This window comes from Lineus longissimus, chromosome 11 (assembly GCF_910592395.1).
Source record: "Lineus longissimus chromosome 11, tnLinLong1.2, whole genome shotgun sequence".
Lineage (NCBI taxonomy): Eukaryota > Metazoa > Nemertea > Pilidiophora > Heteronemertea > Lineidae > Lineus > Lineus longissimus.
In genome coordinates this window covers 11,933,463-11,948,075 of record NC_088318.1, presented here as the reverse complement: position 1 = coordinate 11,948,075, position 14,613 = coordinate 11,933,463, and the positions used below count along the sequence as shown (strand labels likewise).

Sequence of the window (14,613 nt, the reverse complement as noted above, 5' to 3'; positions counted from 1 at the left end):
AATTATTCATCAACTTAAAATAGATAGAACTTCAATGAGGACAAGATTGGCACTGCTACGGCAGATTTTCATATCGCTGTTTAGAGTGACCAATGTTGACTTCCAGGTCCATCTCTACTATACATTCAGGAAGGTTTTGCTTTAGTGTTTTTCATTGGATACCTACCCACCATGCCAGCAACTTCAGCTGAAATGCTATGGACTCATTTTCATCGGCTTTTGGCTGGTTACTCTAACCGCCAGTATTCACTTTGAGGGTACCTTTGGGGAGGGTTGAAAACAATTCCAGGTCTAAAAATTGTTTTTACTATATTTCTCTGGAGGGTATCCATACCCTCAAATTCTTTAGAACAGAGACCTTGCCAGGGTTTATGTAGCCACATTTTTCCATATCCCTCAAGGCATTTTTGAATTTAAGTAGCCCTAGGTTTCTGAAGTATTGTCAAGTACCGGTATAGAACAAAATAACTCGCCTCCCATATGAGTTATACAAAACCGCCAACAAATGAGACGCCGCCCAAACATTTTAACAAAAAAAAACCACTTGCAATTTTCTAGGAGCTCAAAAGAGCCAGCAATAAAGAACTAATTCCCTTAATGCAAACCATAAAGAAAATGAGCATCCTTTATAACCAATATTAAAACTTCTCTGGCACTTTGGAAAAAAGTCAAATATCCGCTGGGTTGATGTGAACATACAATATCGAGATTCCGCTCCGATCTTCGCCTCTGATCTAGTTGTTTACTCAAAAAGATTGAAAGGACCTAACATAATTATTCATTACTGATTAGACCCAATTAGGTTGATTATGTCGCCACAGCAGACTCTGAGATTTCTTTTCCAAGGGATTTTTCATCTCGGGGGAGATGTGATTATATTGAATTTTTCAAGGTGAGGCTGTACTGATCCGTCAACAGGTTTCTCAGCAGCTTCATAAGAAAAGGTCCATGACCTGTACTGCATAAACGTGACCCATCACACCAAAATGGGTAGTTAGTCGTATTTTGGGCATGTGGAATTATTAGCATACAATGTAAATGTTCGTACAGCTTTGATTGTTAGCTACATTTGATGCCACCCCCATCTTTGTATCTTTTGTGGTGGCTAAGAAAATTCTGGCTTGATTACGAAAAATGCTGCAGAAGTACTCAAGTGACACAAACATGACGAACAGATTTACCCATTTCGTCGGAAAAGAAAACCAAAATTAACTTTCTAAACCAAAAATACAAAGGTTTTGAAGTGACACATCAAAATCAATCAAAGTGGTGACATATAATACATGTGGATGAGACTTCTCAGTGAGTTAGAGGAGTTTGCAACCTTTTGAGCCCTAAAAAATCATCAAATACACAAAAAATTGAAATAACTTTTCCCAATGAAAACTTTATTATGAGAAAACCTCACATGCAATCCCTCATTCTTTGAGGATTAGAGAGAAAATGAGTTTTTAATATCAAGATTTTTTTCCACTCCTGACATTCTTTGATCATTTTCCAATTTTAATTAACGACAAAATCATCATAAAACTTCATGTCGTCATGATGAAGGGATTAAAGCACGTTTTTTCTCCTTCAAAGGCCACCTTAATGAACCGAGCTTCTTTTTATGGTAAACTTTTAAGCATTGCCATTAATCTTAGCAAACCAAGAGACATATGAAAAAAAACTCTTTAATAGCTGTATCTTCTTTAAAAGTTTTGAACTAAAAAAATTAATCTTTGTGCAACATTTTTTCTTCTGGCAACAGGGTAGCATCACAGTAACGACCAGCTATGAATGTATATTCAGTATGACATCATTTCATAAGGTAACCAGACCCTATTGTCAATTTCTTGGCAAGATAATGATCCCAAACTATGAATAAAAGTGCTGCAAACTTTCAAAATAACATGCACGCAAAAAAACTCCAACAACCAAGCTCAAGAAAACACAAACTCCCGGCCATCAAGCAACCATGGCCGACATGATAGAACTGGTCTCACAACAAGTGAGCAGACAAGACAGGTTACAGAGGTGCTCTTGTGAGCGAAAAGAAAAAACTCAAAGACAGAGCTCCAGCGTTCAAATCCCCTTGGAACATTTTTCAATTCCTCTTTTCATGAGAGCACTCTAAAGTGGACTCTCTGACTTGCTGCGTCAATCAACTTGCTGTTTGTGTACCCAAGTGAGATCAGTCAACAGATGTCTATCACGTTTCAAGTGGTCATTTGATAGCCGGACGTTTTGTTTTCAAACGGGTAACTTCTAGGCATGCAAGTCAGGTTAAGTCCTCATCTCAAACTTTAGTCATGATCAAAGGACAATAAATTGTGCCAGACAAAAACAGCAGTGATGTGCATTGTCACATAATATCAAATGCATTAAAAAACAGTACCTCTGTGTAACCGCATCAGATGAAACCAACCAGTTGCACAACAAAGCGAAACATTTATTCATTTTATGCAAAATATAGAGTCTGCAACACACAAAGGAACACAGATAAAACCATTGTCAGCAAAATCAGCAGAGACACCTAGATAAACTTGATGGAACTGGTTTGCTTATCAAAATGAAATAGTGTCAGCGCTTTATAGACGGCCTCCTTAAGCTGCCACTGGCACTGCATTTTGTCCAAATTCCAAATTTGTTTGGGAAGTCAAAAACAAACAAAAGTTTTTGGAAACCTTTTTTGGACCGCGCTGCTGGGGTCAGCAGTCTGGTACCCCTGGCGGTTTTGTGGTGCCCCCAAGATCAGCCTGGTTCCCCAATAGACTGGTTATATAAGTAGCTAACAAGCCCTGCTGTCAGCTATGGACAGAGACAGCAAGCTACATTCAACATTTTTTTTATTTAATAAAACAAATCAAAATGAAAATTATTATCTTACCTAAAATGCCTTGCTTGATTCAGTCTTTTCTGGAATAAGACCTGAGGTAAAAAACACACTAATTCATTGCCAAGGAATATCTCGATAAATCTAGAGGGGGGTGGGTGTCAGCTCGAGGATTGATGGAAATTCAGAGCCGAGTGTGAACAGTACTGGGAGACATGTGTCGTGATCTTAACAGGTAGGTATACATGTATATAAAAGTAGGAGGAAACCAGAGACACTGGAGTTGAGGCCACTGACATGGCTCCAGTTGGTCCTGGCCCATCCTCTACGCGCCCAGACAATGCCCTTCTGCTTCATACTAGGCAGCTCATTGTTTCACAATTAACTTTGCATTTGGGGACAGGCAAGCTTAAGCCTTAAACTGACAGGCAGTTCGTGACAGAGAGATTGTTCCAGTCTGTAATAGTGAATGGAGAAAATGACTGTCAATACTTTTCCAATTTGGATATGATCTGTCCGCCCTGACAACAGGCATGTGAAAATAAGAGCTCAATAGGCACCCTCAGCCCCAGCTGCCCCCCCCCCTCACGACTGACTAACACACCCCACTAACATTAACAACACATGAAAGGATATTCTTTTTACCCGTGTTGTTAGTGGGGACACCAACAGTACACTTGCTCAAATACGACCCTTCAAAACTTTGGCCCAGGATCTAACATCAGTACAACTTACATGACCTCTAAGGCATACCTCCTGTGTTGCACTCAATGCATATCATTCATCATGGATCAGGAGTACTAGTCGTCCGAGACTCGACTGAGGACAGTGAGGTCAGGTCTGTATTTATGCGCAATCCGTACCGGTACCATCGTCATACCCGTCGGGACCCAAGTTTCGAAGTGACGTATTCATCTTTCATCAATCAAGACTACTCACAATAATATGAACATGACATCAGACACGAGTTCATTTGGCTTCCTGATCACAAGCACAGCTCCTTTGTGTACAAAAATGCACAGAGAGATACACGTGAGATAACGACTACCTATAAAATCATCAAAAACACCATTACCGTGGTCGAAATGTGACCTACAATAACTTATTCGGAAGCTTGTATATATAATCTTGACAATGGTGCAGTTAGTCGATATATAAAACAACCGACCATTTAGAAAATTTACCTTTTTTCGAGATTATTAAAAGGTCGACTGATTTAGTTCACAGTTTTAACGACAGGTGTCACTGCAAGATCAAATACGTCGTGGCCGCCACCTTCTCCAGGTTCTGCCGCTGGTGGTCTTCAGCTTCCCAATTAGGTCTGCTCTTACCTCTCTATCAGTGCCTACTTTCTTTCTACCCTCCCGGCTCCCGGCTGCTCCCTGATTTAACTGATGTATGTCATTGTCTCACCATCTGAACGCTGTGACTATCCAAGGCTACTACAGTAGAGTAGAATAGGCTCAATGACCAGTCAAAGCCAGAGACCTGTGGGTCTCGCTCATAGTTATTCAAGACCTCAATCGATCCTAAAAATATCATGCCTACCATGAGATACAAGCTGGTCATTGTAATGATTGCCATAGGCTTTGGACCAAATGTTATTAAAGAGGGTCCAATCCGGCCATGGTCATGCTGACTTGGCCGCCTAACTTGCAGACCGGGGGAAGGGTATAAAAAGACGACGAGAAACTTGAAAGGACACAGGAGAAGACGCCTCACACTCTGATAAATCTCAGGACGCTTTTAGAGCAAATATTGCCTACTCCCGAGGCAGAAAATTCGTCAGCATGCGGATTGGAGGGACGGGGGGTGACCGCCTGCAGGCATGCGTCCGAAGTGTATTGTTGCACTGCCTAAGAAGATACTCAGGAATCTTACTGGAAGACCTTCATTCTCAATCCCCGAGTCCGGTGAAACTTGGCAATGGGCCCGGCAGGATGGGGCAAAAGGCGGCCAGGCCAGGCCAAAGACTCGACTAACGAGGCATTCCCTCAGACAGTCAATATTTTGTCGTCCTATTCATTCAATGGGAAAGGACGAAGTCGATCCACTGCGACCCGAGTGAGTTAACCCCACCATCAGTTAAGATATGAGAGGTCATAGTCCATCAGATACCCCGGCATGAACTAAAACGATATCTTTCTACAATTAGGACACTTACTCAGAACAAGATACAGATGAAAAAGTTTGAGGTCACTATGCCTGAATATAATAAGTCACAGGCCTACGCAGGGCTTTCAAAGTCTAGACAGTCCATTTCGCATGCATGTAGGCCTACTGAGGAGAAGTTACATTGTCGGGTTTGGACCGGGGTGTTTTGAAGACAATTTTTTGGATTATAGTGAATTAAATGCCAGTTTAATTTTCGCAACTCGCTGGTTGAGGGTCCAACTCACCCCATTGGGACACGTTTCATGAGATAAACCATACCATGGCTTCCCGCGTTTGGAATGAATGTTCGTGCACAAATGCCAGGATTCTGGACGCTCAAGTCATCGGTTACGAAGTGGTCAAAAGGCGGTGGCCGGTTAGAAAAGACTACGAGTTCATCATAGATGTGTCTTGGTCATACGGAGGCAGGACCACCACAAGGAGGATGTATGATGACTTCGTTGACCTCAAGAAAAGAATTTTGGATAGATTTCCAGAAGAGGCTAGACCGGCGACCAGGGTTATCCCGTGCCTGCCAGGTAGGTTATTTTAATTCCCGGGACAGTCTATTTCGTCGTCATTCCTTGAGAGGACGAGGCGACTTCAGGTCGAGGCTGGTCCATTGCGTTCGGAGTGCAGGTTATTCAGGCCACGGTTATTAAAATCGCACTGTGCTTCATCATTCAGTCACGTCCGACTGGTCGTATATGCTTCACCTATACAGTCCTCGTTTGGAATAAACGGGCCTAATATCATCAAGTGCTAAACGACAACTTTCAAAGTCGGGCGATCGACGTAAAAATACAGGATGTGACACAAGGTCGGTTGATAGTGTGGAGTGTTGGCCTGAGCTCTAGGATGGAAGGTCCCGCCCCGATCCCATGATGATTATGAGGTCATGATCTCCAGCTTATCAATAGCTGATATATCATTCTGTCCGACACGAAGCCATAGTACTATACCCTTTCCTCGCTTTGTCCCACTTATTTATATTAGCGGTCTCTTTGTTATATTTCAGCACGAAAATGGTTGACGCCGAATTCAAAGAAGCTTGCTGATCAACGCTTACCCGACCTTGATGATTACGTCAAGAGGCTCATCCAACTTCCACAAAGGGTACGTTCATATGTGTATTGCCCTTTTGAGATCTTTTTGTCGACGACAAACTAAGATATATTTTCTCTTTGTCCGTCCGTCGCATAGTTGTTCCTTCTTTGGGTACAGCCTTCCCTGAGTAGACTCCAGACGCAGTGGTTTCAAGATGTTTAGGGTGACGAATGGCCTGCCTCGGGAATTTATCTGTGAAGCCGGGACTGAGCAACATTTTTTGGCAGGACTTCGGGCAACGCATCTAGTTCTGGTACTATATGAGATGGAATAGTTATGGAGCTGTAATACCGATAGAACGTAGCATGGGGCACTTGAACAACGCGGTTCAATCGATTCCTATATATTTCAGATATCAGAATCTGACATGGTGCTTACATTTTTCGAGCCCGACCACGACGCAGACGACCACACGGACGAGTCAACTATACTTCCCGCAGCCAACAAAGAATGGATGGAAGACAAGTCAACAGAATCGGAACAAGGCGACAGCAGAGTTTCCAAGAAGCGCTCAATTCAAACAAAGAAGGGTTTAAGGCGAGGGAGTAGTGGTAGAAAGGATGGGTTCATCAATCATGTTAATGATAATGATGATGATGATGATGATGATGATGATGATGATGATAATGATGATGGTCGAGAAATTCATACAAATATTCCGCCAAACGATGCGACATTGGAACAAGACGAAGTTGACAAAACTTCCAAAAAGCGTTCAAGCAAAACTAAGAAAGGTTCAGGGAGGAACAGCAGTCGAAAAGATGGGTTTAAGAGTTATGAAAATGAAGACGATACTGATGATGTTGATGATGAAAGTGATGATGATGACGTTTGTAAATATCTTGCACCCCGAGATGCGCTGACAAAACGGGAATTGAAGGTTTAGATTTCACATCAATTGGTATCACAAATACTACATGATCATCAGGTGGTCCATCTTCCCCCAATTACACTCCGGATGCAGTGGGCCCGCCTCTCCCCTCACACTAAGAAGATCCAATTAGGGTGACGCAATGGATTGCCCTGGGAGTCTAACCCCAATTGATCCAATCTGCACCTTTACAGGAAAGCATGTAGAGCTGGATAAAGGCTATGTGCTATCTGGGAGTCTGGTGTGTCAAGATGGAGTGAGGCTAATCACGGACTACTTCTGTTAGAAGAACAGTATGGTCAGAGTGTTTTTGGTGGACACACATTTGAACGTGTTGAATAATAGAATTTTTAGTCCATGTCAACATGAAAGGACAGACAAACGCAATTTATAGTGATGTATATTGCAGGTCATGCAGGCATTTCGTTTTCTTTAGGTCACTCGGGATACTGTCTCTACCTTCAAATTGGCATTTCATAACAAAGTCTGAGGTAACTCTTAATATTGTTGTCAGGTACAGATGCAAAGTACACTGTCTTTAGCCTTTCTGAACATAGAAGGACAAAGTCGCAGCAAAGCACAAGGTCAAAACAAAGGACAAAGTCACAGCATAGGATAAAGTCACAAGGACAAAGTCACAACAAAGGACAAAGACTCAATTTATTTGCAAATTTGTAATTGGCAATCAACACTAATCAATTCTGCCACAACCACAGCCAGGTTAATGTCAATTTATATCATTTATACTTGGTTTTGAAAATAAAGTCTTTCCGAAATCCCATGGCATTTACTCTTGCATTGGCACACCATAGCAGACATCATCATCACTATCACAAAATCTGAGACCACTTTCTTAATTCTTCAATGTCCACCTCCCTTTCTTCTGCATATTCCAAGTTTTTAATGTAGCGATCCACCTGAATTCTTGGCAAGGGTAATGCCAGGCCACGAGCTTTCATCAGAATGTCTAGAAGTTGCTTCCAACTTTGCTTGGAGTCTGAAGAGAAAAAGGATAGATAGTTTTTAATTTAGTCCCGTGAGCATGATGATGGCCTGCTGTGATTGCAGCCATTGCAGCTGATGAAGACAAGGCTGCAGACAGAATGCTCTTTGGGAAATCCAAAGGTACTCCTCTCATAGTCTGGTAGAAAATAACAGTACATGTACAGTTATATTTAGTTCACATAAAATCCAGGGAGATCAGTGGTCAAGTGGAGTGTCAGCTTCATAATCAGGAAGTCATGGGGTCAACTCTTAGAAGGATCTTTCATTCATCTTAGCCTCCTTGAGCACGACACAATACCCTAAATAGCTTTGTCTTTACACAAGACATAAAACTGAGGTTCCTTGTACTGATGCCTATGCTAGTGCAAGTATAACACCATCAAAGTGGACAGTAGCTTGTAGTCGACTATTCTCCCTGGCCGGAGATGGATGCACAACACCAACTTGTGCTTAACTCGGGTGGCATGAAAATACGCTCATTCTGCCTTAGAAGAGGAATACTCCCAGGAGAATAACTCTTCCAAGTGCAGAGCAAACGCTGAATAAGAAAAAGAAGAAATCAACCCACCTAAAATACTTAGCAGTGTCTCGTATGCATAGGCCCTTTGCTTTTTGCTTAAGTTTTCCATGTCGCACAACCGAGACATCACCACCTCTCTGTCGACCTCCACTCGGTCTTTCATCTGGCAGATCTCATTGATTACCATCGGCAACAGGGATTTCAATTCCTCTTTGTTTGTCTCCAAAATGTTGTCTGCTTTTTCAAACTGCTCTGCTAGCATATAACACTTCCATAGGTGTGCCATAGCCCTATATTTGTCCTCTTCCGCACACTCGTCGACAAACTTCTCTATCATGTATGATTTATCCGCAAACTCTCTGAATGTCAGTGAAGCAACCAAAGCAAAAAGAGTTTCAATGTCCTGAAATTTTTTCGTTGCATTGTAATTCAACTCCATGAATTTGATTCCTTCTTCAATCAGACCACTGTTATAAAACACTTTAGTAAGGTGCGGGAATATATTCTTTTTAAGAACAAGATGATGCTCGAGAAGAATGTTCGTAAGTTCTATTGAGTTTTCTACATCACCTACGTCAGTCAAGTGTTTGAGAAGACTGACCATGGTGTTACCACTGGGCAGGACCCCCAACAACACAGAGCGCTTCACCAGGTCGACTGCTTCTTCCAAGTACCACTTCTCAATCAAGAAGTAAATTTTTTTGTCTAAAGAACGTCCTCGCACATCTGTAGAATCTAACTCTATCGAATACTGACGCCTGGGCTCCCTACAGCAGTCAGACTTAGAGAACTCAGTCAGCACAATCATTTTAAATGAACAACTTATTGTAGAAAAACTTCTAAGCTGAAGACCCAATAGGCAATTGTCATCGCCGTTCCTTATCTGCATCTGAGACTGAGGCAACAGTGTTTTCCTGTTTTCGTAACTTGACACACGAGATTGAAATGTTCTTTTACTAGCAGATTTATGATCATGTCGGAGTCCCTGCCATATTCTTGTTGAAAATTTCTGACGGCAAGGGGAAGAAATACGGTTGAGTATGTTGGATGCCATCTTGCATCGAGAACAACTACCTGAAAAAGCAAAATAAGGCATTTAATGGCAAAGGCGAGAGGAGACTGTATTGAACTCCAACTTAACATCACAATGTCATTGGTGGGGCGTGTCATTGGCATGAAGAATTTCCTCTTCCTCACTTCCCGACAATCCTATAGCTGGGAGCGGGACACCAGGCCTGTTAAGCCGAAATAATGTTGAAAGTGGACCTGTATTAGATCAATACACAATTATGCATGCCAAGCATGCAGGCATGACGGCGAACTCCAGCGACAGTGGCCAGTGCAGTGGCAGTGCTGACCCAAAGAAAGACCAACAACAACTGCAGTGTAGCCAGTGTACATGGACATGGTGTGTAGGGCTACTGCACTGCTGGTGAATCCAGTGAAAAGTGAAACCACTTCAGTTAGTTCATGACTCGCGTATGCTGCAATTAGCAAATACAACACCATAACCTGCATTCTTCCCAGATAGTAATAATTTACATGTGTTATTGATTCGCCAGAACGAGTGATCAACTTCTTATATTAGATCTGGGCTGGGAAAATGGTGAAAATTATCAGAATTTTGTCAAATTTCTTCAGGAAGTTCCATCTTGGTATTTCCCCAAATGACGTCATCTCTACCAGCTGATAAAGAGGCAGGGGATTTCCTAGCAGACGAAACGACCCACATTGTCAGTGAAGACACTCGATTTATTCACGTTTCCTCACAATTAACTCAATATTGCTCAAGTTTGTTTTTCACACAGGCGTAAGAATGCCAAAGCAAGTGAGTAAAGGGATTGAAGACGAATCAAACAGTGCAGTTCAAGCTTTGTTGGCATGTTTGTCAGAAGCCCAGGTTGGTCCAGGAGTGGGTGTGGCACCTCGTCCCTGTCCCTCAGATTCAGATTGTGCTTGTGGTGATGACACTTGTGACGAGCCCGATTACTACAAAATGGTGATGGATGATCTTGGCTTCAAGTGCGTCTCTGATACTCCCACAGAGGAAAAAGTACAGGCTCCAAAAGTTGCTAAATCTCTTGAAAATATTTTAAGTGCAGACGCTTTGCAGGACAACTTGACGAACACACTCGACATGGCGTCCTTCAATTTTACAGCAAAAGGGGAAGTTAAAAAGTCTTCATCATCCAGAGGAGGTGCCCCCAGTAAATTATCACGCTCAAGAAAAGCTGGGGCAACAAAAAACAGAGAACTGTGGTCATTCAAACCTGTCAGTGTCAGTCATGTCAGAACGGACACTCACAGTAGTGGAGATTCGACGTCATCCAATGAGAAATCGTCTTCACTTCGACCACTGAAGATAATATTTCCACCATCTGAAAACACAGCAAATCTAAATGTGAACAATTCCAACAACAAAGGTGATAGGCCAGGATCGCTACAAAGAACATCCATCCAGTCACAGTTGGAGAATAAGTTCACCATGTCAAGGGGGAAGGCAAGATTGAGGGCTCTAAAAACTTTGCCATTGGATCATCCATATTGTGCATCTCTTGCCAATCTCGCATCGAAAGAACTCTGTGATAAAGTCCTGGCCAAGTGGATGGACTATTTATATTTGTCCTCAGACGAAATGTATGATTTTGAAATCAGAAATGCATTGGATTTTCGATTCAATGACGATGCCAGTACGATGGTCGAGGATAGAGACAATAGCGCCTGGCAGTTTTTGGAAGACATGAAACCAGAAAATCTATGCATTCTTAGTGATCACCAGCATATTTATCCAGATTGAATGAACCAGCAAACTGGAAGAGGGATAGACAATGGTCCTTAGCAGGGATTGCCAATTTCTATAGCACGGTCTTGGGGAGATGGCCACATGTACAATTACATTTTTCATAAATATGCATGTATCAGGTTTTCAATAACATAGAATAAAAGCTAATATAAATGAAGAAAAAAATCGCTTTTGGTTTTATTGATAAAATTTATGACGTTGCCCTCAAATGAAAACAGTGAATTTTCCACCAGGTTTGATGGTTGTCCTTACGGTTGTGACATCCATGTCCTGATTAGAGAGGTCAAATTGAATGAAAACAACCAACTTGGGACAAAAACTAGTGTCCTTAATAGAGAGGGTGTCCTCAATAGAGAGAGTGTCCTTCATGTAGAGGTGTTCACTAAGGGAGGTGCCACTGTACCGGTATACGTCACATTAGATCAGCACTTGGCCCTTCAGCTGGAGAGATTCTATCCGAAAGCGTCTCAATTCCCTCTGCAACTCCGATTCAGATACAGCTGGTCGTCCAGCATCCGAATTCGCAATGTCTTTTGGCACACTAGACGCCTTCTGGTCCTCAGAACTACTAAAATTGTTCTTAATGGATGCAACGTGAACCGGCCGACCCTTCAACTCACAAATAGTTTGAATGCGAGTTGGAATATCGCGTGGAGATGGACCATAACTGGCTGTTTCCCTCACATCATGTTTCACATGTTGATCACCTTTATCACAGTTCAAAGAAGTAGCATCCAATTTAACATCGTCACTATTGATATGATCTTGCGTCCGCAACATTTTTAAACCAGTTTCGCTGTTACATTTGGGAGAACAAGAATTTGATTTTTTGGACTGCTTTTTCTTTTCTCTTTTACTTTTCTTTCGAGTCTGATCCTTTTTAGATTTGACTTTTATTTTCTTTGTTTTTGGCTTATGTTTATTTGTCTTTGATTTTACGTCCTTTTTCTTTTTCTTGCACTTCTTATGTTTTTCTCTTTGAGGGCTACGAGAGGATGAACTGTCACTGTTACTATCACTGTCTGTAGAGGAATCTTCTAAAAGTAGCTTCAACTGTTCCACTCTGAAATACAATAACAAAATAGGTACACAGAAAATGAAGACAGGTCAAACACTGAATAGAATAAATTGCAAGAATGGGTACATCTACATTCTTGAACAATCTGTTAATATCAACTCAAGAAAAAGAATAAGCTTGTAGTTGTACTACCAGACACGAGTCTCCTATTGCACCACACTGCTCTGCTACATGTATATGGTAAACCAGATGATACAAAAAACATTGTATACTTTTGATCTTGAGTAACTCCCAAAATATAAATTTTCATCAACAACACTTTTGCAAAAGCATATCTAGGCGAGATCAGTATTTTTTGTTTCCAGTTGAGTTGATCTCATAACTGCATTATTGCGCACAAAGTATTTGTATTTGTGTCAGTACCCTAAAATGCAGCTGGGACGGAACATCATCTTTTTTTGACTCCTTCAGGGTCTGCCCTCTTAGAGAGGAATGAAGTCTCCTGATGAGTGAGAAAGGGACTGTGACAAGGTCTCTTATGGAGAAAGTGATATATGTATCAGGTCGGAATTCGTTAAGACAAGAAGGCGATGCGAATCTGGTTATGGTAGTGCTTTCAAATTTGTTACCTTTCCTCTTTTTCTTTTCTCTTCCTCTCTTCAAAATATTTATGCATGGGATCTTCATGTTCCTAGGGAAAATATATAATAACACAGTCTTATCAACCAGAAGAAGTCTTGATAATAATACCAGTACTGTGAAAAATATATTTTTAGCATATTACCACAATGAATTGTTTTCTCTCCATAAATTAATACAGGGTTGCATTCTTTAAATGAAGATAATGAAGTGTATGTGTATCTTTCCAAGACTTTTCTTTCATGTTGGGTCAAGCATATCAGAAGTTTCTGGAAGGGTCAGTGGTGCTAGTCAATATAACACAACCTCAGCATAACCATCATCAACATCACGACCCTCTTGGATATTAGCCCCCTGATGTTGTGTCACGACTTCAATTTTACAAATATCCTCCCCCTTCTTGCATGCTAATACATGATACTGAATATGATACTTACAAATCTAAAGATTTCTGTTGACTTGTTTTTCTGCGTTAACAACCGACACTCTTGATCTCCAGAGCGATGTCCATAATCTTTGCAGCGCCAACCTAAAAACCAGAGATGACAAATACATTTCAATTTTAAACACATTTTGTGCTTTGAGAGTAAAAATGCCTTTTCTTAATCAATGCAGGGACACCAATTTCCGGACCCCCAATTTCGAACCCTAGGATTCTGTTCATGATTTCACTTTAACTGTGCTTCTGTTATGATAGGTAGGCTTGTACTTACATTGGACAACTTTCACATCTTTGCCAATCGATGCCCACGGCCCCTTATTCGGATTGTTCGACACATGTTCACGTAACATGAGTTCTCTCATCTCTCTCTTCTCCTCTAGGTGGCGGTCTTCTTGTTCCCGGGGATTGCCACCCTGACTGGAATAGTATAAAGAATGAGAGGAAAACCTGATCAGGCCCATCCGACTGGGATGGTATTGGGCACCTGGTATTGTTACTGGTACGGTGCGATGTCAACAACATCCATCCTTATCCAGGCATCCACCAATGCGGTGAACCAAAAAATGGAGTTGTAGGGCGAGGGCGGTGAGCCCTACTCCCTGTTCTCGTGCATGGCCAGTTATCAGTAACCGGCACTTCATGTTCTGTAGTATAAATGGCATGGCAATGCAGGAATGCAAATACGCAGGCGGATACAACGGCTGTCTTACTCTTATTCATACTAAATAATACACACTATCGTATGACGTATGTAAACTGTGGCCTGTGCATTTTGTACACAATTTCCTATGTAGGCCTAGTAATGATGTTATTTTCTGACACTTAGCACTCCATTTTCTACCTAAATCCAAGGCCACTTACGGTGGAAGTGACTGTTTTACTGCTCCGTCATATTTCATTATCTTTTTCTGCCTATCCCTGTCATAATCGCGATCCCTGTCGCGGGAATAATTTGGTCTTTTTCGATCCATCAGTGTTCAAAATTGCGATTTGTTACATCCTCCATTAACACATTGAGGGATGTCGGAGTTCTTCAGCGCCACCATTAGTTCGCGGGAACTAGTAAAAATAGAGGGAATCCATGATGATTTCAGTTCTTCTTTTCTCTGTTAGGTGACAGCACCATCCGTCAACTAAAAGTGGGCGTGGCACATGGCATCATCATAATGTGTCATTGGTGTTGGGTGTGGCAGCCAGCTTTCATACTATTACCAGTAGACATTTAACAGGTGTCACATA

At 41.6% G+C, this 14,613-nt stretch overlaps 4 protein-coding genes across 7 annotated transcripts in view; 1 reads left to right on the top strand and 3 right to left on the bottom strand.

Moving 5' to 3' along the window:
• LOC135495713 (TOX high mobility group box family member 3-like) overlaps positions 1-4,016 on the bottom strand; it is a 95,355-nt gene extending 91,339 nt beyond the window's left edge. The window contains exon 1 of one of the 2 annotated variants that reach the window (XM_064784582.1): positions 4,000-4,016. The gene's annotated coding sequence lies outside the window, so the exon portion shown is untranslated. Of the gene's footprint in view, positions 1-2,869; positions 2,913-3,999 lie in introns of those variants that run through there. The other variant, XM_064784581.1, reaches the window with a different exon arrangement.
• Positions 4,017-5,077: 1,061 nt separating this feature from the next.
• LOC135495564 (uncharacterized) lies at positions 5,078-7,527 on the top strand. The gene is made up of 3 exons (XM_064784355.1): positions 5,078-5,508; positions 5,988-6,085; positions 6,429-7,527. Exons 1-3 carry the CDS (start codon positions 5,250-5,252, stop codon positions 6,960-6,962), a joined length of 891 nt encoding a protein of 296 aa, XP_064640425.1. The 5' UTR covers positions 5,078-5,249; the 3' UTR covers positions 6,963-7,527.
• A 55-nt stretch (positions 7,528-7,582) lies between these two features.
• LOC135495562 (uncharacterized) lies at positions 7,583-10,247 on the bottom strand. 3 transcript variants are annotated; one of them, XM_064784352.1, is made up of 3 exons: positions 9,985-10,247; positions 8,521-9,546; positions 7,583-7,944 (listed from the first exon to the last, which is right to left on the bottom strand). In XM_064784352.1, exons 2-3 carry the CDS (start codon positions 9,524-9,526, stop codon positions 7,778-7,780), a joined length of 1,173 nt encoding a protein of 390 aa, XP_064640422.1. In that variant the 5' UTR covers positions 9,527-9,546; positions 9,985-10,247; the 3' UTR covers positions 7,583-7,777. The 3 variants fall into 3 exon arrangements, with proteins under 3 accessions (XP_064640422.1, XP_064640421.1, XP_064640423.1); XM_064784351.1 differs by having other exon boundaries at positions 10,015-10,247; XM_064784353.1 differs by having other exon boundaries at positions 10,049-10,247.
• A 1,197-nt stretch (positions 10,248-11,444) lies between these two features.
• Positions 11,445-14,379, bottom strand: LOC135495563 (NF-kappa-B-activating protein-like). Its single transcript, XM_064784354.1, has 5 exons — positions 14,236-14,379; positions 13,646-13,791; positions 13,370-13,461; positions 12,923-12,984; positions 11,445-12,338 (listed from the first exon to the last, which is right to left on the bottom strand). Exons 1-5 carry the CDS (start codon positions 14,343-14,345, stop codon positions 11,693-11,695), a joined length of 1,056 nt encoding a protein of 351 aa, XP_064640424.1. The 5' UTR covers positions 14,346-14,379; the 3' UTR covers positions 11,445-11,692.
• Positions 14,380-14,613: the final 234 nt, after the last annotated feature.